This window comes from Parasteatoda tepidariorum, chromosome 8, assembly GCF_982258835.1.
Source record: "Parasteatoda tepidariorum strain Cologne lab strain chromosome 8, Ptep-v5.0, whole genome shotgun sequence".
NCBI lineage: Eukaryota > Metazoa > Arthropoda > Arachnida > Araneae > Theridiidae > Parasteatoda > Parasteatoda tepidariorum.
This window is the reverse complement of record NC_141762.1, coordinates 30,239,722-30,266,317: the sequence shown is the minus strand read 5'-3', so window position 1 is coordinate 30,266,317 and position 26,596 is coordinate 30,239,722. Positions and strand designations below refer to the sequence as shown.

General features: G+C 27.0%; 1 protein-coding gene across 2 annotated transcripts; it reads left to right on the top strand.

Moving 5' to 3' along the window:
* The first annotated feature begins 1 nt into the window (after position 1).
* On the top strand, positions 2 to 25,058 carry LOC107447263 (DNA primase large subunit). 2 transcript variants are annotated; one of them, XM_087150082.1, is made up of 13 exons: positions 2 to 296; positions 1,354 to 1,530; positions 2,585 to 2,697; positions 4,248 to 4,345; positions 8,078 to 8,198; positions 10,232 to 10,324; positions 10,423 to 10,560; positions 14,265 to 14,411; positions 16,116 to 16,298; positions 18,643 to 18,769; positions 18,850 to 18,932; positions 20,627 to 20,783; positions 24,585 to 25,058. In XM_087150082.1, the coding sequence occupies exons 2-13, from the start codon at positions 1,377 to 1,379 to the stop codon at positions 24,725 to 24,727; spliced, it is 1,557 nt and encodes a 518-aa protein (XP_087006208.1). In that variant the 5' UTR covers positions 2 to 296; positions 1,354 to 1,376; the 3' UTR covers positions 24,728 to 25,058. The 2 variants fall into 2 exon arrangements, with proteins under 2 accessions (XP_087006208.1, XP_087006209.1); XM_087150083.1 differs by having other exon boundaries at positions 190 to 776.
* Positions 25,059 to 26,596: the final 1,538 nt, after the last annotated feature.

The window sequence follows — 26,596 nt, the reverse complement described above, 5'->3', positions numbered from 1 at the left end:
CAGTTCAGCCTCATTATGTAACAAGCAATGATATTTATTAGTTAATTAAAATTGTAATAAATTATGTTAAGTGTTTTAGAAACAAAAATGTTATCATAGTAAGCATTTTTAAAGGTTTAAACTAAAATTTATTACTAATTCATTGAATAGTTTGAAAATGGCAATGCAAGCATGTAAACAAATACCGCCGGACACTTTTGGCGCGAATGTGAAGGAAATGAATCTTTCTGTTTTTTATGTTCGGTCTTGTTTCCGAATCTAAAATAAAATCAAAAGATAGTGGAGGCAGAAAAAAAGTATTTAAAAATTATGTTCTTTTTGTTTGTCGTTTGTTTTTATGGCTATAATATTTGATTCTAAAAGCGTTAAATGAAAAAAAAAATTATTTTGTTGTTTCGTCTTCATTCTGATATTTTTCTTGCACGTAAAAATCAGTTCGAAATAAATATTTTTGTTTACATTTTCAGTTCGTGAATATTTATTCACATGCACAAAAGGAGTGATTAGTTCTTAAAAACTAAGCTATATATTTTAAGAATGTTATTTAAGATTTCGAAAAATTACCATTGCCTCAAACGTTTCTAGATAAGCAAATAAAGAAAACCGAAGAATAATGATTACGAGATATCTAAATCCAACAGTTATTCTCACAGTTTGAAAATAAATTTATTCTAACCTGTTTACTTTTTATAAAATTATGTATTACTAACCATAAAAATCTCAAACGAAAAGCAGTGTTGGATCCATAGTTAGATCTCAACTGAGAGAAGTTTAAAGTAATTTAATAAAATTTCTCATATTCAAAACTTCTCTCTTATTTACTTAATTTCTTTTTTCGATTCATTGTTATCTTTTGGTAGTTTGTTATTAAATGTGATCAAATAATAAAACTTTTAAGCATTAAAATAGCTAATGAAGCATTGATCAATTCTTTGCAAACGCGTGTATATCTTGTTAAGCTTAGGCAGAAAAGTTTACTAAATGGTGTTTATTACAAATATATTAACCTGGTTTTTATGATCTAGTAACATAGAAAATTTTATGATCCAAGCCTGTTTTTATATTGTTTGAAAATTCAATTTTTAGACTAACTCTAATTTATTTAAACGGCCATTTGTTGTTAATGAGATATTTAATTTTGTCATTCAAAAGCGACAAAAACTTCTGACAATGTAGTTAATATTTCAAATATCAGAAGGAAAAAAAAAACTTAACTGGAAGTTGAAATCTTTCTGTTAATATTTCTTTTCTATATAAATATTAAGTAAATATTGATTTTTTTCATGAAGAATGAAATAAATTTCTTACTTTTATATACATATTATATCATAATAAAATATCTCATTTTCTTAGGTTAAGATATTTCAACTTAGAAAATGCAGTTTAACACAAATAGGCAACGAAGACAACAGTCTTTATCTGGGAAACTTGAGAATTTGTACCCTTTTTCGTTGCAATTTTATAAATTTCCACCAACAGATGTCATCACATTAGAGGAATTTGAAGATTTGGCCTTGGAAAGGTTAAAAGGTAATTAAAATCATTTGACTTATTTAAATTTTTTTCTGTTAAACACAGTATGAGTTAATATGTGACTTAAATTATCATTTTACAATGATTTATTAGAAAACACCCCTTTCCCCAAAAGTACTCGGCACTTTTAGCAATAATCAGTCTGAATGTTGATTTGATAAAGAATGTATAATGAAAAATTCATGAATGTTATTTTATGTGACAAAATAATGGATTTAAGCAAAATATGTCAAATTGTTGCTTAGAAAACAAATTTTAATTTTATAGAAGTCCGATATTCAAAATTTTATTTCTCAAGAACTGTTTAAAAGATTTCGTCCAAGTTTTATATTTTGCCATATTAAATTACATTCTTTAAAATGATGTAAAAATTTGAATACCTTGCAATTAAAGATTTTTTCGACTATTATTAAATGAAATAATAATATATAATTATTAAATATTTTTTTTTGCCTGGAATTATCTTTGCATAAACGAATTTTATAGTAATTGTGCTGAAAAAATTTTCAATTTGTTAAAAGTTCTCAAGGTCTGGCAAAAGTAAGCTTAATATTATGGGGTCCAAACTTTTGACAGCTCTCCTGACCAAATTATTGGGTCCATATTTTCGTACATCCTATAATTTGGGGGTGAGAAAACATGATCATTGGAGAAAAAAAAAGGTATGTTTGTTCAGAGAAAGTGTGTTTTTATGTCTGATTTCGTAATTTGAATTATTTTCTGCATTAGCTAATTAGCATACTTGAGGTCAATCTTTCAAAGGATGGAGATTATGCCGTAATGTGTAATAGAGCGATCATTAGATCAAAAGTTATTCAGGGTGTTAATTTTTTGTTGCTCATTTTACATATTGATTTTCAATTAAGTCTAAATTTCCCGCCTAAGTGAGCAGTCGGCCAAAGGGATTCTGTTTAGGAACCCAGGCTACTGTAATGTTATGTTGGTTAAGATTGCTTTGCAATCTTTATTGTTGCCTTATGAAATTTAGTAATGACTTGTTTGTTTTATCAATCATTAAATTTTTTAAAATTTGTGGTTTCTTTTTCAACAGTGTTAAGGCTTATTGAAAGAGCTGGTGCTAAATTCAACAAAAACAGCAATGAATATCGAGAAATGATTATCAATGAGTTAAGAAAGTCTAATCTTTCCCATTATGTAAAAATTGTAAGTATGTTTCACCCATTATATATATATATATATACAGGGGTCTGTTTAGAAGAAATTTGGGTTCGTTAACGGATCCATCATAAAAACGGACCCTTTGAAAAATATTTTTACTTAAAGACGGAATTTTCTCAAATTTATTTATCTTCATTATTGTTTTGTTAATCGAATAAACCCTTCCCAGGGGGGTGGGGGGAAGGAAAGACAGATGTAAATGAACTAAGTTTTGTCTTCTGCAGACGCCTCTTCCTTTATTCATCCAAAATGAATATTCTGCGTTCAGCAGTATGGGCTAAATACCAAATATTTGTATGTTGCATCTCTAATTTAGTAGCAGCAATTGCTGTTTATTTTTAAAAATTTAATTTTTTTTAATTATAATTTTACAGTGTTGAGCATAATCTTGTATCTCTTTACAAATTAAAAACTCCTTGAAAAAGTTTTTTGCAATAACAGGACCCTATTTACACAAATTCACAAAAGCAGGACGCTGGTTAAGAGAATTTGACTTAACGTTTATTTTATATTCACAAATTACGAGTAATTTTTTTCACAATTTTATAAAAACTGACTTTTCACAAAATGTCTGGACAGACCCCTGATGTATATATGTACCATGTTTTAATTTTATTTATGATATAAACTCCTCTTTATTTTCTAATCTGCGATTGCAAAGCATCTGTATTGTATGTAATTAATTAACTTTAATAATTAAATTATTTAATGTTTATGATTATTTTTTAAGAAAATATTGCTAAAGCCATTTTTAAATATACACATAAAAAATAAAATCTAGACTTTCTAAAATTTGCTAAAAAAGTTTTTAAAAAATTATCTATTATAAATTTGTAATATGTTTAGTAACTAATTTCCAAATATTGAATAATTTAAAATGATGTAATGTGATACTTAATTTTCTAGTTTAATTAAAGAGTAAATACAGTGATTCGAAGCTAAAATGTCTAAATTTGTAATTGACATTGAAATCCAATATCAAAATATTGGTTGCATTTATTTAATTGAATTTTGCGACATTTATCGTACTTGTGAAAATAAAAATAAATGATGTTTAGTTTTCTTTTTAATTTATTTTTAATTTAAGCTTTTACTGATTTTAAAATTTATATAATTTTCTCTGTTTTAAAACTTTTTACAAAGTAATGCTTTTCACTTGTTTTTGATAAAGAAATCTATATGTGAAAGTCATTTTACTTCTGATTATTTGGCCCATGATATTTGAAATTATGTAACACAATGAATGAACAAAAAATATTTTTCAATGCATATTTGTATTTTCCCAATGAAAGAAATACAAATAGTTCAGTTGTTTATTTATTAAGTGTCACTAAAAAGTACAATATTTGTTATTGTAAAAAAGTTTTTTTTAATTTAATAATAGATACTCACTATTGCAAAGAATTAGTTTAAGCTTAAAAATTTTAAAATTGCAGAATTTCTTAATAACTCGTTTCAAATGTATTGTTCAATATTATAGATTTCTATTTCATCAATAATGTTTTTTTTTTTTTTTTTTTTTTTTTTTTTTTTAGACAATTGAAAATGCCAAAAAAGAGGATCAAAAATATATTCTAGAGAGAAGAAGGGATCACATTTCTCATTTCATACTTCGTTTAGCATATTGTCGTAGGTAATGTTCATTTATGTTTCTTTTTTTTTTTTAAAATTTCATTACCAAGATCTTAATATTGACTTTTTGCTGATAATACTATTATTGTATTATCTTATAGTTTTAAGCTCATTAAAATAACAAATTAAATACTGTAATAAAGCATAATATTCCTGCAACAGTCCACTGTCTCCATAATTTTATGACACATGGCATGATTGTGGTAATTTGATCAGCATTACTAACAGGTCCAGCGATATGAAACTGGATGAGCTTCAAGCCACTACTGAGGATCAAACCCTAGTCCTTACTGTAATTAAAGATTATATATTTTTTCACGCTAGCAATTGAAATTTAGTGGTCCAATACGACTAACTAGGTATTTATTAAGAAGTCCAAAATTAATACGGTAAACAAATTTGAGGGAAAAAAATATTGAACTTTACAATTGCATGATTCATGTTATGGTAAACATAAAAAGTTGTTAATTGTCATCTATTACATCCTGAAACTAATTAGGTTCATTACCTCATAATGATTAAAGATTGGAATAGACTTATTATTCAAGACTTTTGGAGGACTCTAATCTTTGCACTAGCATAGACACGACAACATTGGAATTTATTAAAATTAAGTGTAAAAGAGTTAAAATTATATTTGTAACTAGATTCAACATACAGATTAAAATGCTGGGACTGGGAAGAAATAAGAAAAACAAGGAAAGTTGTCTAGAAATTCTAAGTAAAGTAGATTTTAAAAGAATGAAAAATTGTTTTATTGATGAACAATTACGCTGTCAGTACAACAGTACATGAAGAAATTCAAGATTTGGGTAGACTATATTTGAGGGTGCCCCTTGATTCTCGCCAAGTTGTGATCACGGTTGATCGCCAAGCTGGATGATGTTGAGACCCAATCGTGATTCTGATTGGTTTAGATTTTAGCTTTATTTTTAAATGTTCAACGGTTGTAATTTCAGAGGTCCATTAGTTCTACGTTGGATACCGACTGATAAGGTTACTTTTGAATCTGGTCAATAAGATCGAAGGTATGTGGGCAGTCATAAAAAGGGATTTAAGAAAACAATGTCACCGCTAGTCCTGTATTACATACGAGCTGGATGATGTTGAGACCCAATCGTGATTCTGATTGGTTTAGATTTTAGCTTTATTTTTAAATGTTCAACGGTTGTAATTTCAGAGGTCCATTAGTTCTACGTTGGATACCGACTGATAAGGTTACTTTTGAATCTGGTCAATAAGATCGAAGGTATGTGGGCAGTCATAAAAAGGGATTTAAGAAAACAATGTCACCGCTAGTCCTGTATTACATACGCCATTTTTGATTCATATGTGGCGATGGAGGTACACAGATTCTATTCATGATAAATTTAGACAGTATCTAACTGTTATTAGATAACTCTGTGCATCTAAATCTGAGAATATTCAAGCTTAATGAAGAAGTGAGTTGTTTTTTTTATTTTTTTTCTGCGCCTACTCAATTAATTTTTGTTTTGATTCAAAATCCTTTTTATTGGATTTATTAATTTTGCGTATATTGGGTTCATTGCAAGCTTTATCCGATGTTTTGTTGAAATTTTCCAATGTTTTATTGAAATATCATTATGTTTTGGCCTCCATTCCTGTTACCACGGTGTTCTGCGCAAGCAGGAATAGCGCCAAACAGAAGTCGTGTCTTGCCGAGGGGCACCCTCAAGTATATTGCCCCCCCCCATTTTATAGTGCCACATATGAGAAATATGTATATACTAGGAGGCTTCGCCCCCTGCTCGCTGGCGCTCACCAACCCCCGGAACTGCTTTCACAGCTCATTTCGGATTACTTCGCAATTCAATGCTCGCTTTGCTTGCTCATTGGATACGTTCTTAACGTCTAGTTTTTGTATACTTTTTTGAATACTGAAGTTCCGAAAACTTTTCACTGTAGAAAATTCTAAACCTGTACATTTCAATATTAATTTGAAATTGCAAACAGTTCACATATTTTTCTTAATCACACTACTCTAAATTTCAGTTGTTGAGAAAAGTAACTGTTGTAAGTTTTGTTTTGAAGTCTTTCCCACCAGAGGGTTAAAGCCATGTTTTGTTAAACAATATGAAATAGTAGTCTGCCACTGAACACCGGATGTAAAGCATCGGCTTTGATGAAGATAATTTAGTATTTTTAATTCTCTGAAGGGCGCCACCTTAATAATATGGAATTTGTAAAATAAATGTATATATTTTTGATTGTTGATGAAGCCCATCATTTTGTGTTTTCATCAGTGTTCAGAAGCAGAACAACTATAAGTTTTTTATTTTATCACAAAAAAAATAAAATGTATAAAAAACAAAGAAAAGAGTAAGAAAATGAGTATAGTCATAGAAAAAGTTAAAATTATAATATAGTATTTGTCAGTTAAAATGAAACTTTTTGTTTAAGTCATTGCTAACAATTCAAATTTCTCCGAGGCAATTCCAAAGTATAAATTAAGGTAGTATTGTTAAGTTGAAACACAATATTTTTAGATTTGATGTCAACAATACAATTCAATTTTTCACAAAAACGATTGTTTCCATTGTTAAGTTCAATGTCAACAATTCAAATTTTTCTGAGGCAACTCCTCTAGCCTCTAAATATTTTTTTTTTTTATGTACACATTTCTAAATGTCAGTATTCAACCACAAAACAACTTAAAATCCTCAAATTTAGCATGAAGTTGTAAAATGTAATGAAAGAGGGTCATAGCAATAATGAAAGTAGAAGTAAAGTTAGTACTGTAAAATTGAAACAATATTTTTAATCAATGAGCCAAGTTCTTCAAGAAGCAGTTGTAGAAGTAGGTTGTTTATTTAAAAATTTTTATAGAATTTCTTTAAGAACACAATTGTTAATTTGGCGATACAACACTTTTAGAATTGAAGGATTTGTTACGTCAAGCGCTCAGGTATCATAATTTTGATCTAGTTGCGCTTCTATGTCATTTTGATTTATGTTGCTAAGTTAACTTTCAAAAAATTCTATGGCTGGCAACAGCATTTTTATTTTTTAAGTTTTTTATTTTTATTTCTTTTAGAATTCGTTATTTTTTTAGCGAAATGTTTTTTAACCTAGCAGAATTCTTTGCCGACTGTTTTCTCTATGAATGAAGATAATAAAGTAAATATTTAACTGTTGTGAAAAGAATCTTATTTAGTTGAACAAAGTACTTCAGCCAAAATTTGGGAGCCACGTAAGAGAATTATATATATTAGATCAGAAACACATCATTAAAAGGCAGAATGCTTAGGTGTTTTTAAAACAAAGCAAACGTTGCCACCGGCGGAAAAGAAATACAGCCAAATTTTGGGAGCCACGTAAGAGAATTATATATAATAGATGTTATAATTGTTATCTGATTTGAAATATCTTAAAACTAAAACTTAACTTACGTGTAGAGTAATGTTTTTTTTTTAATGCATGGATTTCGATGCAAAAAAAAAAAAAAATCATTACTATTTTGTAACTTTCAAACATATTTCAAGGCGACGATATTGTTGCCAATTCATATGGTTTTCGTGACATTCGTAGAGCATTTGGAGAGAATTGTAACCATACTAACATGAACCCTACATATTTTATTGTTGAAGAATAAGATTTGCTACAGTTGATCTTGGCACAATGTTTAGTCCTGTTATAAATTATTTGTAAGGTTTTCGTACCTGATGAACATTGTTTTTTTTTTGTCACTTTTAAAACTTTGCTTATTTTATAGAGAAGATTTGCGTCGATGGTTTATTACTCAAGAAGTTGATCTGTTTCGCCTTCGTTTCATGGCAGAGCATAGTGAAATTAGAGCCAAATTTATGAAGTTTAATGACTTGAACTATGATGAAGTAACTACTCTGAGTTTCTTTTGATTTATCTACTTTTTTATTTTTGTATTACAATATTTTTTTAAAAAAAAGTTGTTATAATTCTTTTACTACCTACTGGGTAATTTTCTATGCCTCATCACCTAAATAATTTTATTAGTGAATGTTTTGGATGAAAAAATTATGGCTGAACTATTATGGTTTAAAAATTATGGCTTACATAAATTATTTTATAATTTATTTTACATAAATTATTAAGATACTATACTATACTTCTATGTATAAAATAATTTTAAAAGTTGTAACTAAATGATAGGATTTTAGTCATATCGATAGTTTTGATCCTTTTCAAATATGTCTTATCATCAGAAGTATTTGGTTTTTATTTTTGTCAATTTTATTCTTCAAAATTACGTGATTGTGTGAATTGAATTAAATAAAGTTTTTTTGTTAAAAATTGATGCGGGCGATTAATCTATCGTGCATAAAATTTTTACATAAGTTTAATTCAACAAAAAATTGGAATTTGACTATCTAATTGTAATTTTGAAAAATGCTTGTATTATAATTCTTTATTTTGTCTTGAAATAAGCTACTAAACCTTTATAGGTAATTCATTTTTTTCTTATATTTTATGTAATTTTCTTATCTTTTTTCAATAAAAATAACAGTTAACTTTTTATCCCATGTTGTTGCAAAAAAGCAAATGTTAAATTTTTTTTTAAAATGTTCTTTAACTGTTAACACTTTTGCATGAAGCTTCATATCTATTTTATGTTTGCCATAATTTTTCAAGTCATCTAAGTTCAGTAAAGTGCAAAGTCCAGATAGAGCAACTTAATTCTCACTTCTACCCAAGGTTGTCATGATTTAAATCATGATTAATACTGTGATTTAAATAACTTGATTTTTTGAAAAATTTCAATTTAAATCAATTGTGATTTTAAAAAAAAAAACTTTAGTTTTAGCCAATTTATTTTTTGAAAAATAAATCATTAAGTCAAATATTTTTATACAGTATTATTTATCAATTTATTCTTAAGATAGTAAATTTTTTTAAAAGGCTTTTTCCACAGAAATAATAAAAAGGGAATGAATGCAAATTATTATATTTCGAAACAGACTAAGAAATTAAATTAGAGACTAAAATTGGTAAGTGGAAAGAGAATAATATTGGTAAACATTTAAATTATAGTTTTTCATTAGCTGTATTTGCTGGTATTAAACAACTTTCTTAACCCATTTAGTTTTTTTAAAAGTTATTAAATATGTAGTTAGCGTTTATCAATAATGGAGAAAGACTATTTCAACCTAAAAAAAGTTAGAATATTTTTTTTTCTTTAATGTATTCTGATTTATACTAATTTACTCTAATTACTATTTAAACTAATTTACTAAAATATCTCTCGGTCAAATTGCTTATAGTCTTTAACATTTTAGGATCTCGGGCTAATGATTCGATAGTAAAAATCAAAACATAATTTTAAACATATTGGCTAAAAATATTATTTATTTTAAATAGTATTATTTATTGATTAGATCAAAGGATTTGGTTGATAAATGTAAGAAGAAAAAAGATAAATAAGAAGAAAAAAAATATTTAAATAAGAAAATTCAAAAAGTCACGATTTTTGTCAACTCTTCTTCTAGCTATCTGCGTGCTTTGATATGTGTGCCTAATTAATGGTTAACCTCAAATTTTTTGCATTTATTCTGATTTATTATTTGCATAACTAGTTTTGCCCTGTGTATTTCAGTTTAAACATAATGAAAGGATAAATCTGTACTAACTTGTTCAAATGCTTAATGTGCAGAAGATTAAGAGCATTGAATCCTAAAATCTTCATACAGTTTTAACTTAAAATATTCTTTTTTTACTGCTGTATACTATTATATAATTCTTGCATTATTTTTGCTATTTTGCAGAAAATAAAAATACATTAATTTTTAAGAATCTTAATGTCAAGATCTTTAAATTAATTACTTCTCAAGTAGAAAAAGAAATATTTTAAAAGAATATTAGTTCTTTTCACTTATGTTTAATAATTTTATAGATCACAAGTGAGGAAAAGGAACGGTTGAGTTCGAAATTGTACCTAGGTTTCAACCATTCACTAACTAAAGTTTTGGCTTCGAAGTTTTATAAGGTAAAGTAAATAAAAAAAAATTCATTAACTATGTTGTTATAAAAAATAATTATAATCTTGTGGTACTTTAACATCTTGGAAAAAAAATGTTATTTTAGGTCCCTTTTACAGAAGTTTTAGATCTCATAAAAAACCGTAAAGTATATTTGGAGAGAGGATTAGCGTATATTCCTGAAGAGGATCTAGTTGTCACCGTTGTCTCAGCATATAGAGCCCATCTTTCACATGCATTAGCTGTAAGGAATAAAAGCATTTGTTTTGTATATTTATCTCTACATTCTGTCTTACAAGTACTATTTCAATACGTCTTTTAAGTTAATATAGCATCTAATTATGCTTGTTTATATAAATTATGTTTTTCTTTCTCCATAAGGAATAATTTATTATTTTATAGCATATTTTTAAACAAATTAAACAAGAACTGTTAAAAATGCAGGCTTAACAATCAATGAAACAAAAGCCAAATATTTGAAAATCAGCACTAGAAAGACCAACCTTAAATTTCTTGTAATAAATAATTACAGGTTTAATAGAGTTTCAGAATTTAAATAGCTTTCAACATTGAAATTAAGAAAAATAATGTGGCAACAGAAATCGATAATCACATTATGAGAGCAAACAGAAATTTTTATGGATTAAAAAGAATGCTAACATACATTACTATTCGAAATTTATTAATTAGTCTTGTATGGTGGCAGTAGAAGATAAACTACTGATCATTGAAAGAAAAATTTTGAGGAAAATTTATGACCCTGTGAATGAAAGTTAACATATGGGCAATTCCATATGTGACGGAATGACATTTTGACTTGCATGATGACAATTAATTGACGTTTCTATGCATCTAATTTCAAATAAACATGATTTTTTCTCATGCATATCATTATTATTGGTATAATGTGATTCATAAACTAAAAAAAAAAGAATTTTGTATTTTTTTTATTTTTAATTTTATAAACTTTTTACTTGTGTGACGGAATGACATTTTGGCAACCAAGCTTTCGGCATGCCTCTTAGAACTGGTAGTTTCTGTGAATTTTGCAACTATTATTTTCCTGAACTATTTTTTACTTTTAGTATAATGTGTAAGCAATGTAAATTGTGAATTTGGAAAATTAACCTCAGGTTGGCTAGCAGTTATTAACATCTATTTGCTGTGACGGAATGACCGTGACGGAATGACAAAAAGTTTAGTGGAAGAAAGTCTTCATTTAAAAAATGTTTTATTAATATGTAAATGATAAACAGAATGTAACAGATAAACAGAACTAATATTTACGTAAGAATCAGTTAAAATTTCAACAATTTGAAAATTAGGTTGTTTTAGAAGAGGTTTTATATCTAACTTGCCAATGTCACATCTTATCTTCGTTCTCAGGAAATTTATGCATAAATCAATTTTTGTCCCATGTTCTTTAAATACTTTAAAATCTAAATCGTCTTTGTTTATCAAAGTAATTTGCGCTGCATATAAATGTGCCTTCTTTTTTTTCGCAGTATGGGACAATGATTAAAGAGCCGACCGCATACTCCTCAATCATATTTTCCATTTCCTCTTCAAAACAGTGGCTTTTCAAATCATACACTTGGTTTTGGTTAAAATTAGAAAGCATTCCAATTTTGATGATTCGCTTCTCAACTACATGAGCATCTAGTGCAAGTCTCTTGTTCCTGGCAATGCTAATGTAGCAAGTGTCTAGCTGAAGTCATTCTCTTTTGCCCTCTCTTAAATAGAATAGCTGGACAAAAACAAAACTTCAACGATTTGTTGCTTCGACTTTATGAAATCATAAAATTCTTTGACATATTATGTGCCGTTTTACAGCAGCCAACATCTTGTTTGGCCTTTTAGAACAACATCACAATTACATGGTATTTATAGGTGCATGTGCTGTGAGGTATTAATGAAATACACTTAACAAAAATAAGAATAAGAACAAAAATGAGATAAGACACACTTTACATCAATATATGCTTCTTTATGAAAAGCCTCTTTTAAGGACATAAGTATATATTGCATCTGCACTCTTCGTTACTCTGTCAGAGTTTGTATTATGACTGAATCCTTCATACTTGGGGGCTTGTAACTAACATCATCTTGACAGTAAAATTTTTTAACCAAATTAAACAGCTCATCAACATTACTTTTCTCACTTAGTTTCTTTTCAGTTCGATGTTAAATACTTCTCACATAAAGACTGAATTAATTTTTTTACCTCTATTGGTGATTTTGGAAGTGAGTGTACAATTTTTTTTTATGGTGAGTGTACAATTTTTTTTCATGGCTTTATCAAGACTCTGCAGGAATTTGTATAGGGAATTTAAATTATTTGTATGTGAAGAGATTGGTAGAATTTGATTTTTTCTTTGTTTACACAATCTCTGCACAACAGCGTTTGCACTTCTGAGTTTTTTAAGTCCAACTTTTGTCGCGGAAGCTTTCTTCTCTGCCTTTCTTTCTCTGTCTTTTTTCTTCATCATATCATGGGGATCTTGGTCTTTTTCAACATTTTATCTGTCTTTCAACAGCTGTTTTAGCCATTAGGTCAATTGAAAAAAAAAAATTCCCTAGTTTTTGACTAAGCTTCTCAAGGACTCGTTTTCTCATTCCATCGCCGAAGATGTGTCATTCCGTCACGCTAATTATTGGAAGTTAATAATCAAATGCATAGAATTTTACAATTTCTCATTGATTCTTATGCCACATCTGCTTTATATTCCAAAATATACACATTTTCATTGAAAAACGCAGTTGCTATTTAAGAAAATATACTAAAACATGTGACGGAATGACACAAAAAAAAGTTACTTTTATTTAATATATTAAACTTAAAATGACTTAAAGGCTATGTCTTAAATGTTTAAATTTTGTAAAATATGCATATTTTTATCAAAATATTGCAAAAGAAAGATACATTTCTTTTATTTTATAAGTATTTTTCAAGAAAACAATTTGAGCACAAATGTGAAGAATTCACTTGTCAGCCATGTGATTACTTTAGAATGCTGCCAGATTCAAAAAACTTAAAATTATCAAAAATTAAACAGTAATATGTAGACTTTGGCTATTTTTGAACATATTTTTAAAATTAAAATATGCAATTCATAAAAAAAAATTTCACTTAAAAGTTGACAATTTCGTGGAATTGCCCATATAGTAAATACAGTAAAAATTTTAAAAAGCCCAATATCATTTAAAGCATATGATATAAGATTGCTTGAACACATGAAAAAGTAAGAATAACCTAATTCTGTAAAGAAACAGACTTTTGGCAAACCTTCTGGCATCAGGATAAAAAGTCGCTCATCCATTTAGGAGTTGAACAATTTAGAAAAAGATCTTGTAGTGTTAGATGTTGGAAATGTGAAAACAGTGGTCTTAGATTAACAGCGATGGCGGAAGATAATTGGGACAACCTTGGCTTTTTCTAGGCTGTTGTGCGGAAGATAATTGGGACAACCTTGGCTTTTTCTAGGCTGTTGTGCGGAAGAAGAATTGGACAAGATGCTTGCAAGTTAATTTAATTTCTCCATGCAATGCTTTATAATAATTATAATTTGTCTTGATGCATTCAAGTCTCTTTTTACTTAAATATATTATATAAAAAAAGGGAGAAATTTATAAACATTTTACGTATGCAATTGTAATACAATACATAAACTTTCCCAAATGAGTTTTACTTATTATTTAAATCTAATATGTAGACCTTAGTTGTTAAGCTCTATTTTAATTACCTCTAAGTTTAAATGCTTTTCAAAATTTGTTTGTTGTAAAAATACATATAATGAGTGACAGAATAAAGAAACTAGTTCATTAAAAAAAAAAATAATAATAAATTGACAGTTAACAATTGGATAACCCTTTTAAAAATGTATAGGAAGCTCAAAACTAATAATAATATTTAATTTTGTTAATAATATTTTTATATAATCCTTTCAGGTTACTTCAAGGGCATTACCTCAGTTGGAAGAAGATACTCGTCTTATAAGCATGCTAAGTACTTTGCATCAGCGTTATATTGGAACTGATTATAGCAATAAGAAGGCTAGTTTCACAGGCGAAATAACTCCTGATCAGATAGATAATGTAAATTTATTTTACTTATTTATTTTTTATGCTTAAGGTTTTCATATGATTTCTTTATGGAGCTTCATAAATTGAGAAAAAGCTTTTATGTATAGTCTAAACTCTTTACTGTGATCTCCCATTACAGTGACTATTATAATGAACCATGCATTAATTTCCATTCCCTATTTTATAAATTCATTATTATTTTAAAACCCATTACATCAATTGAGTTTGCTGTTCATTCTAATGAAGCATTCAAAATTAAAGCATAATTTCTTTACTTAAATTCAAATCGAAAGCAAGCGTTTATTATTTCTATTTTTCCAAAAAAAATCTATTATTAATGGAGTTATTTCTTAAAAAGTTGACCCAAAATGTTTATAAAAACTACCAAATACCATTGTCTATTTTTTACCTATTTTATGTACTTATTTATTTGACACTATTTTGCTTGCATGAAAAATCTTGTATTCTTTATGAATAGAAAAAAGTGCGTGACAGAACCATCTAAGATAGAGAAGAAAAAAATAAAGGCACTATGGGCAAATCCTCCTTATTCTCTCCTTTTTGGTTTTATAAACAGAATCCCTTAATTCTCAGTTTCTTTCTTAATGGGCAAAATCTCCTTAAATTCATAAGCTTGTTAGTTCACTCTCAAGAAGGCATTGGTTAGGAAATACTCATCACTTGCCATACATAATTGATAATAAATTCGTTTGTCTGACATCTCAGGGCAAGAAACTTAAGAAAATATAGCTACTGGAAAAAGGACGACGAGTATCTGATTTCACAAGTCCGTCTACATTTTTATTAAACTATTCATAAAGATTTCTTGTTTATTTCTAATTAAGCTTTACATAAAGCTGGTTAGAAATTCACCAGAAGCTTGAAGTGTTCTTTATCGACACATGGCTAAAATTGGGAGAATTCAAAATGTCTCTCTTCTTATGATTGCCAGGAAAAATCAAATCCTTTACATTTTATTGACAGCAGTGGGTCACTTGTCTGGGGGAAGACTAAAAGTTATGACAGTGATCCGAGTATCGGATTTTAATGGTCTCGAACCACTATTAAAAGGGAAACCAAATATCCTAAGTGTTGTTCATTACTTTTAAGAATTTGCTTACTGTAATAGTTGATTTCTTTTCAAAGAAAACAATAAATTTATGAATCATATTTTCCACTCTTTAAAAATTTTCGTATTTGCTTTTTTGTGTAAAATTTTAGAAGTTCTATTTACGCAAACATGTATAATCTGGAGTCACTGGTCTGGGGGAACACTAAATATGATCACAGTGATCTGAGAATCGGATATTAGTGGTCACAAACCAACAAACCTTCATTAATTTTGTAAACTAATATATCATGCGTTCATTAGTTTTTAAAAATGATATTACTATAATAGTAAATTTCTTTTCAAAGAGAACAACAGATTTATGAATATTTTCTGCTCTTAAAAATTTTACTTATTCTCTCTTTTTGTGTAAAATATATAATCCTAATTATACAAGCATGTAAAATATGGAGTATACTGTACTAATTTACATGAAAATTGTTTAGTAATTCGTTTTTCATAATTTTATTTTTAATTTGCATGAAGCTTACGTACCTCTCTTAATTTATATTAAAGTTTAAAAAAATTCTTAATTTAAAATAAATGGTTTTGAATATATGCAGTAAATTTTTTTATTGTTATTTTCTTATATTTAAACTTTTTTTCAGCTTTCAAAAGTGGCATTTCCTTTATGTATGAGGAATTTGCATGAGACATTAAGAAAAAACCATCATCTGAAATATAATGGAAGATTACAATATGGCCTGTTCCTTAAAGGAATTGGTTTGTCATTAGATGATGCATTACGCTTTTGGCGGGAAGAATTTACTAAAGTTATGGACAGTGATAAGGTTATTCAATTTATTTATTAATTATTATTTTTCTACCTATTTTTTTTCTTAAATTTAAATGGTAAAATATGTCTAAATGCTGTTGAAATGTGTAAAAAGTTATATTCAAATAATATTTTTCCTGCATCAGATTTAAAATATGTTACTTAAAAATAAATAAATTTCAATATTAGTATATTTTTATGATATATATACTATATATATATATAATTATATGTTTTTAAGAGGTATACAAAACATGTTATACTGTTTAAATTTGCTGTTTAGGCAAAATGAATTGAGATTTTTATTATTTATTAATCATACTTGGTGGTAAAACTTTTGATTACCTTTTTAGCTTAGATATTTAAGTGATACTTATTAGTGGTGTAATGGATATTAATTTGGCCGGATAAAATATTAAAAATTAACCAAATGTTTCTAATTTAATTTTAAATATTTCAATTTTTAGTTACATTAATGTGATTTTTCAGTAGATAATTTTAGACTGGATCAACTGCGGAATAAATTTTAATACCGGGGACTGCCAATTATCTGGTATATTAGCCAGCTATGCCAGATACGATATTTTAACCCTATATCTGTTTTAACCATAGTACTAATAGCTTTGGTTTAATAACTTTTTTAAAAAAACATGGAAAACATTATATTTCAAGAAATGTTGTTAATGTTCATTCCAAAGTTTTTTTAGTTACCTTAATGATATTTTCCTCTTTTAGCATAAAGACAAATATTGCTATATTTTACTGTTCTTAATTTTATTTTTTATTTATTTAAAATTTACTGTTATTTTACTTTGTTAAAAAGTTTTGATTGCTGTCATTCTACCCTTAAAAATGCTTTTTTATCATAACCCTATATAACTAAACATTCTTCAAATAAACTCAAACTTTTGCTAGTTTTATGAAATATGGCTGATATCCATTCTACTTTATCATTTTCAGAAATTGCAATCGTTAAATTTTATTATTATCTGTATTTTAATGTTAATTAAAAAGTATTTCTTTTAGGCAACATTAATTTGTTTGATTATAAATAAAAGATGTATAAAACCGGACACATTTTAAACTTGTAGTCTATAAATTGAATAATTAGCTACCAATAAACATTGATTTAAGTTATTTTTATCTAGGTTTAATTTTTGAATTTGTTACCTTAAGCTCTTTATTTCCAAAATTTATATAGGCAGGCATAAAAATAGAAACCATAACTTTATTTTTAAAATATCACCTCTACTACTAAAACTGCTTTTTGGCTACAGGCAGATTAATAATTTGTGTCAAAAACTATCAAATTAATTGGTAATCTTACAGATTTCAAACTTGTTATAACTAATATATATTTCAATACAACAATTAACAACGTTTTTGAGATATTTCTAGACATTATGAAAGAATGAATTCTGCATTTGTAAAAAAACAACTTATTTTGTTATCATATGATGTTCATTAATCCAATTATCCTTAAACCAATCACTCAGAATAGGATGAAATTAATTAAATAATTGTCACTCAAGAGAACTATTTAATTTAATAAACGTACCTTGAATCAAACAGCATTATAAAAAGATTATAAAATTATAGTTAAAATGCAAAGTAAATTTAAATAGAACAAAACAAACATGAATGATATACATGACTTCATCAAGGGACATTCTGCATGCATTCATGTGGGAGCTTTTTTTGTGAATTACTGTTTAATAGGATAGTTAAAAATAGTTGAAAATAGTGTGACCAATCAGTCTGATCTTACCGTTTATTATGCTTTTTCCTTACTCACCATATAGTGAAATTTAATTTTAAGTGTGTTGCTTTTTCTAGAGGAGTAACATACCTTTTGTACAACTCTTTAAATATCTATTTTAAGGAATAGATCATGTACAGCTACACTTGTTCCTGTTCCTTTATGTTAATGATATGCAATGTTATGTTAATGATCGTAATGTATCACAAGATCATTGGTTTGTGGATTTCCGCATTTAAATCTATCATTGCGATTCACAGCCACTCGATTTTAAAATCCGATATCGTGATTCTTGTAAGAAGTATGTTTTTTCCTTGAATTAGTTACTATAAAGGTGCAATATACTTCATTAGTAGGTAACTTAATCATAAATGTTAATTCAAAAAGTTATTGTAAATATGAAACTTGTATGGTATATAAATTGTTATCTTAATATAAATTTTTTGCACATAAAATTTTCAAGGTTTTTTCACTTTGTGTCCCAATCACTCTTGATTTAGTTGCTTACTTTTAAATTTTATTGTTGTAAACTTTTATTTTTATTTTCAATTTCTATTGTTCTGCTGTTGCTAAAAAAATTTATTTTTATTTTGTTGTATAGTTTGATAAACAATACACCTACAACATCCGGTACAATTATGGAAAAGAAGGAAAGAGAGCTAACTTTTCTCCTTATAGTTGCGTCAAAATCATCACATCCAATGCTCCAGGCCCTGGTGAACATCATGGTTAGTTTTTATAGTTTTGTGACAATTTTATACCCAATCATCAATTTATCATCTTTTGCTTATGCACTATTTTTTTACAGGTTGTCCATTCAAGCATTCAGATCAAAGCAATTTAAAGCAGAGGCTACAGAATTTGCATATTAGTAAAACTGGTATAGAAAATGTAAGTGGAGTTTTATTATTACCTCGTTTTGAAATGTTATCTGTAAAGGATTCTTTATTCGTGGAAACTATTTTATTTTGATACGATTTAAGCTAGTTCTGATTTTTCTTAGGAAAATTTTTTTTATCATTGTCAATGCTGCCTTTTTTGAGAAAGAGGTACTTTTTTGCAAAAGTCCTCAAAATCGTCCCAATGCATCTTTCTTGCCCTCTACTGTATACATGGTGTATCGGCTTAGAGTTATTTAGATCAGCCATTTACAATTTTTTACAACTATGAAACCCTAAGCAAGCAAACTTCTTTTGGTGGAACCCCAAATATATAAATCAAATTCGTTAGCAGCTGTAAACTTAATACAAATTAATATTTAATGTGAAAAAATATATAATGTTTTATTGTTGAGATATAAATAGAATTACAGGTTTTAAGAATAATTTCTATTTTAAAAGATTTAAATTCTCGGAGCACCTGTGATTTGTTTATGGAAGTGCTCTAGGGCTCCGCAGAGCACTTTTTGGTAACTGCTGATCTAGGTAATCATTTTTTAAAAACCACATTGACTTACTTGTTTTCTACATGCTCAGTGGCTCATAAGGTCTAGCTTATTTGGCATCTCAGTTGACCAGATGCTACGAATCTTATTTCTAACTACTTCATCTGACCTGGTTTCTCTCCTCTTTTCTATATTGACATGCATTTTTCTTGTTTATTTTACGATCTGAAACCCATAATAAGGCAACTGCTAGAATTTTAGTAGGAGACATTTTGAGAATATGAAAAATCTACCTCCACCTTCCTTTGATTTTATTTTTAATTGGTTCTTGGTTTGTCTGAGTATAAAAATCTGAGTTTTATATACTTTGTGGTCTAAATATTTAAATTTTTCTTGAACATCTATTTTTCCAACTGGAGATTTTCTTATTTTGATTCGTTATTTAGTTAACTTTAAATCACATTAAACTAGAATCAAAAATAAATTTTTCTTGTAAAGTATGAAATTGGTAGATTTTCCGGAACTTTTAAATTGTATTAGCAGTAGAGTGAAATGCTTTGTTAAATAAAAATTAGGATGAATTTTTTTTTAACTATTTTTAAAACTTAACTTTCTAAAAATATTTTGAAAAAGTTATTGACCATAATTTTAGGGGAAATTTCTAACCAAGAAAATTGTGCTTTGGGGAAATATTAGGCTCAGAGAATTTATGCACCTCTGCTCAAAACTATAAAACTCAAAACAGTTCTACCAGATCAAATCATTTTATTTTGTTTGTTTCCTCTGTTAAGAATTTAAATTCTTGCATAAAAAGATTTTACTCTGGTTTAATTTTTGTTCTTAGTCTTTTTTTCTTAACCTTTTGTTTACGGCTGGTACAACATGTGGACCGCATGTGATGGTAAAACTTGGAATAATGTAAGCAATGGGTTAATTCAACTTTTTGCTTACGGTGCATAGTATGATGAAGCCATTCTGGTCCACTCAATGTGCCAGCCGTAAGGAAAAGTAAAAAAGACTTAAAACTGTTTCTATTCAACATTGATGTTTTCATAATATTTGACTTGAAATTCTCATATCAATGACCTTTCATTGGTTAAAAATATTCTTTGCTTTGGTTTTTTATAATGTGTGTGAAACCTGATTTATTTTGCCATATCAATATTATGTAATGGCATTTTAACATTGTTTTCTCTCATAGATTCTTGACTTAACTACACGAGGACACTATCAAATAGCTTGCACTCGATTTTTCGAACTCTCCCACCAAGAAACATCTATTGATCAAGGAATTAGCCACCCTAATCAGTATTTTGAAGAAAGTGAAAAGATTAGGAAAGGAATTAAAAAGGAACGAGGTAAACATCGATTATTGCAGAATTTTGCCAAAAAGTTTGCTCTTCATCTATTTATATCTTTATCTATCTATTCATCTTATTATCTGCATTTATTTATATAATTTTCATCAAAATTTTAATAACATTTTTATACACATAGCTTTAGTTAATTCATACTTTTTTTAACAATCTGAATTAAAACATATTTATCTTTAACCCTTTCGAGCCGACTGTCACATATATGTGCCAGCAAGAAACGCGCTCACTTCCCGGCCGACACACCCGCGTGTCAGAGAGTTTTCTCGTTCACCCCCGACCGTCGCTTATTTGTGCCAGCGTTTCGGAACGTTTTAAAAAATGAAATTTCTTCCAAAAGATGGCATTGTATGTTCATATGGTTTCAGATACATGTAGATTTGACCTTCTACTCAAGATGAAAGTACATTCACGTGGTTTCTAGGGGAAGGAGTGGAGGGGGGAAATGTTTTATGAGGGCTCTTTTAATTAGCACGTGATATTTATTTACAGTAAGTAAGGGAGTTTCTCTTTTCTCTCACTACTTTCGATTTTCGGATTAGTTTTTAGTGGATAATTAGATCTTGTAGGCTTGAATTTTTTTTCTTTTTACCGTTAGAATGTCGAAGCGTCGAAAAATTTTAACTGAGCTGGAAATAGAGGAAATTATGCAAAATATTTAAACTTATTAACATTTATATTGCATTTAAACAAGAAATAACTTAAGTAAATAAAGTATCCATGGAAATATATATAAAGCATATGTCACTTAAATACTCTACAGAACAATATTAAACAACGCGCTGATATTTCGGTAATATCATGAAATTAGGCTTAACATCAAAAAACCCTCCGGCCCTGGGGAGACACACGCTAGAGAGACTGCCGGCCTCAGCGGTAAGCGCGCTTTCGCGCTTTGCGTCGCGAAAGGGTTAAAGGATGCAATGTACGGACATTTTAACATATTTAGATAATTTGTACTTAAATAGACATGGAGTTCTTCTGATTTTAAGGGTAACTTAAGAAATTAAATTTCTAGACTTTATTATTATTTTTCTCTCTTTAATGACGATTTTTATCTAAAGCTTAATACTTTGTTGGACTGTTCAATGTACACATAAAGTTTTTAAAAAAAATTAAAATTTTTTTTTTTTTTTTTATTGTGCAAAATAATTTTTTATGCTTTTTTTTCTATGCTTTGAATCAAGGGTTTTCAAACTTCTTGTACCAACATAAGAAAAATTACGTTTTAAGAATTTAAAATAACATGTAAGATGTAGTTTATATTAGTGTTTGTTTGTTATTTAATGACTTTTTAATGCAATAATAATTAATATTGAAATTGTTAGAGTTAGATTCATATATTTTCTGTGGTTTTTCTATTTTAATATATATTTTTATTTTATAGCTTTTATAAAATAATAATATTGCATATTAAAATTTAAATTGTTGTTTGTAGTTTTTTATGGTTCCTGTACATTTTTATTTCGAACATTCATTTAAATATTTCAAAGCTCAACCTTTTTACTAAAATTTTTTACATTACTTTAGAGTTAGTAATTTTCTTTTAAAGAAAAACAATAGATATATAATTTTAATAACATTTTTATGCACATAGATTTAGTTAATTCATACTTTTTTTAACAATCTGAATTAAAACATATTTATCTTTAAAGGATGCAATGTACGGACATTTAAACGTATTTAGATAATTTGTACTTAAATAGACATGGAGTTCTTCTGATTTTAAGGGTAACTTAAGAAATTAAAGTTCTAAACTTTATTATTACTTTATTATTATGCAAAACCATAAATATAATATATTTTATTGTTTTGTAATAGGCAGTGATTTATGCCTTAAAATTTTCCCCACATGTTTTGCTTATGATATCTACTGTGTTTCTTTTTTATTTACTTTTATTCTGCGTCATTTTATTTTTGCTGTTTCTTGGTGAAAAAAAGCTGTTTTATGATGATTTTTGAAATTCTAAATTGTTTCACAAGTAAATAATATTAATTTTCATATTAATTGATCACTAACATTGTTTAGAGTAAGAGCTAAGCATAAAATATTTTATTAAATTTTGATTATCCACTAATTATGTGAAGATTTACCTTAATTCTAATTTACTTAATTTTATTCTTTTCCCTTTTTAATAATAGTTTAGATATAAACATTGAACTTATTAACATTGTTGGATTTGGTTTTACTACTTTCTGTTTGTTCCTAAAAACATACATACTAATAGTACTCAACTCATTTCTCTTTCAATAAATTTTATCTGGCTAATAACGTTTTATTGTCCTTTCTGTAGAGTAAAATAAAATAATAGCAAACAGTTACCAAGATCAGGTCTGCAATATTAAACAATTATTGTATGCCAAAGTTCTTCCATGATGTTTTTTATATTTATTTTAAATGTCAGGAAATCAATTGAAAAATTAGTAAAAGAAATTTCAAATTTTTAAACAAAAGAAATTTTTTAATTTATCTGACAAATTTAAGATATTCTTTGATGAGGGCTAAGGCAAAAAACTATTCAAATATAAAATTATGTTCATTAGAGTTTTAAATATTTCCTGGGTACCAATTATTTATAAAAACGTGTGACAAATTTGACTTGGTATGTGTTGCCATTATTAAAAATTTATGGGAAAAATTTTTTTTGAAAATAAATAATTTATTCTGAACATCATTCAGCTGACCTTATGATGCACTTTTAGTATTATTTTATTATAAGACAATGTAAGCACAAATGGATTTATCTTAAATTTTGAAAAGATTCCAGATTGATTGGAAATTAATGTATTTTAAGTTTGTTGTTGAGCTGCTAATGGGAAGGACATTATTGATCCAGATTTATTAATAAGAAAAAGTAAAAAATTGTTTTTAAATGAACTTATGGTTTGTTAAATTTATCTTTCACAGAGATACAGTATCCAAAGAAAAATATTGATAACCACCTATACTATCAAAACTTGATACTGAATTTTCATATATTTTTAGCTTAAATTATTGATTGCGATACATTATTATCAATATTTATTTGTTTTTGTCCTGTAAATTAATTAAAATTAGCCAGTTTTGGTTACTGTATAAATAACTGGGAATTGCAAGAGCAATGTTTGAAATGAAGCATTTCTTAAAGTAGAATCTGGCTTATTGTCCTTTAGGTAAACCGGAATTCAAGGATTCAATTATAAGAATAATTTATTTAGCAACTATATTTTACAGAGAAATAGAGTAGTGCAAAATAAAATTATTTAGTTGTAATATTTAATTGATTTTTTTAAAAATATTGTTTAACCTTTTTTACAGTCCGTGTTGAATTCATGACTTCATGTTTGATATGCCTCATAAATTATTGTAAGCAGAATTAATTAATATATGAAAATAAGATGTAGTTCGTATGTATTTATACTATTATAATATGATCCAATTCCAATAAACTTAGTAAGAAAAAGATAAATTTTTTGATACTATTTTCATTACAAAATATCATATATATTGATAAACAAAAGTATTAATACTATCACTTGAAAGTATCAATCCCTACTGATTGAAAAGATGTAGCAATTTCAACCATTAACAAAGGAAATATAAATACTTAGATAGTATTGAAATATCAATTCTTTGATAGTATCGAATTATCAATACTTTGATAGTATCAAACTATCAATACTTTGATTATATTGCTATTTTTCTAATGCCTAATCATTCACACTGTGTATCATTTTCTTTCGTTTCTTTTTTTAAAATTTATTTTATTTAAAATCTTATGCATTTATTTCTACTTCTTATTACAGCTCCTGCTAAGCCGATTCCAAAGTTACAATCTAGTTTATCAAGTGATAATGCCAGTCAAACATCACAAACAAAAGGTATAGATGATTTTGAAGAAATGGATGATATTGAAGAAGTTCTAAGCTGCTTGACTGGTATTGAATAAAAAGCAAATTTGAAGCTCTAATTTAAATACTTCTGAGCTTTTTGTAAATACTATTATTGTTCTATTTATTTTTTACTGGAATCTTTTGACTTATTTTTGATAATTCCAATTTACTTAAAATGAAGCCTTTTATAATTTTACTTAAAAAATAAATAGCCTGGGAATCAGATAACACATGGAAAATGTGTTATTGGTTTTGATTTCTGTTTCGGACATTCAGTGTTACACATGTAAATATATATAGCTGTATTTTTTTTATTAATGATAAAATGGATTGGTTACCAGGCTTTGATAGTATATTGTATGTGAGTAAATTGAATGTAGTATTGTATATTTAACTAACATTTTATATTTGTCTAACAATAAAAATGTTGTAAAAAAAAGCAGTAATTTATTTTATAATGTATTTCATTATTTGTGAACATCAATTTTGATTTAAAAAATAATAATTCTTAACTTTTTAAAAAATATCCAAAATTTTTTAAGGTTTCTAGTTTTTGAATTATTTGAAACACATCATTCAAATAGGTAGTCTTAAAATATTTTAAGGACACACAAAATAACTGCATTAGTTTTTTTTATATACTTTTGTTGGTTTCAACTCGTAAAATGATTCTGAAGTAAGAAGTAATAAATTTACCTAATTGTGTAAAGACTTATTATTTATAAAGTTCTTATATATCTATATATTATATATTGCAGAAAAAAAAATATGAGTAATTTTATTTAATTACTTTGAATTTACTTTTTAACTTTATTTTTGCTTTATTTTATTATTGTTTTTGAGAAAATTGGCAGTGACTTTAAAAAAAATATGTGTTTATTAGATTTCAAGAAATTTTTTTATTTATTCGTTAAATATGACATTCATTATTTAATAATCTGGTCATTTATTATTTAATAATAGTTATTTAATATTTTAATTAGTTTTTAAGATTATTAAATCCAAATAAAATAATTTGATAGCATAGATTACTGATTGCTTTTTAAAGGAAAGATTTTTCTTTAATGCATAGGTATTTTAATTTTATAATTTCGTTATTTTTTAATAAATCAGCTTAGGTTTTAATAATTATAAAGCATTTGAATTATGGATGTTCTTCATTTTATAATAAATTAAAATAAGAATAGTATATTATTTTCCACCCTGTCAGATTTTTATTCATTTATTTTTTCAGTTTCTTTGATAAAAATTGTTTCAATATATACTTGAAAGTCATGTACAGTAGAACCGTAATCCATGTTTATGCTTATCTTTCGTTTCCTCATTTGTATCATTTTGTTTTAATGTCCCGTCACAAATGCTATTCTTATGAAACCAGCAGATTCCTGCCTGTATTAAGAAATTTTACTGACTTTTATGTTATTGCAGATATCAGTATTAATTGAAATTATTTCTAAGTAAATGAGAATTAGTTATAGTTTGGGGAAACCGCTTCAAACATTATGATTGATGGAAATATTAAATCTTCTCATTTTCAAATTTACTACTTGTGTTATATTTTTTAGCAATTATTTGATATTTTATGTTGGCGCGCATTCATTGTTTTCCTCTATCCCAGTGATTATCAAACTTATTTCTTTTACCGCCCTCTTTGAAAATCAACTATTCTTCAGCGCCCCCCATTTTTTATACACCCCTAAAACTTAAAAACCACAATTTCATTACTTTAATTAATTTAGTTATACAGTAGAGAACCGATTATCCGGAACGATCGGGACCATCGCGATTCCGGTACTATTATTGTACTAATTTATTAGAACGAAACTATTTTTGTTGAATATCTTTCTTATTAATATAAGATAAGATTCTCATCATAAGATAATTAAAATTTTATATTTCAACTAGTAAATAATACTACTAACAAT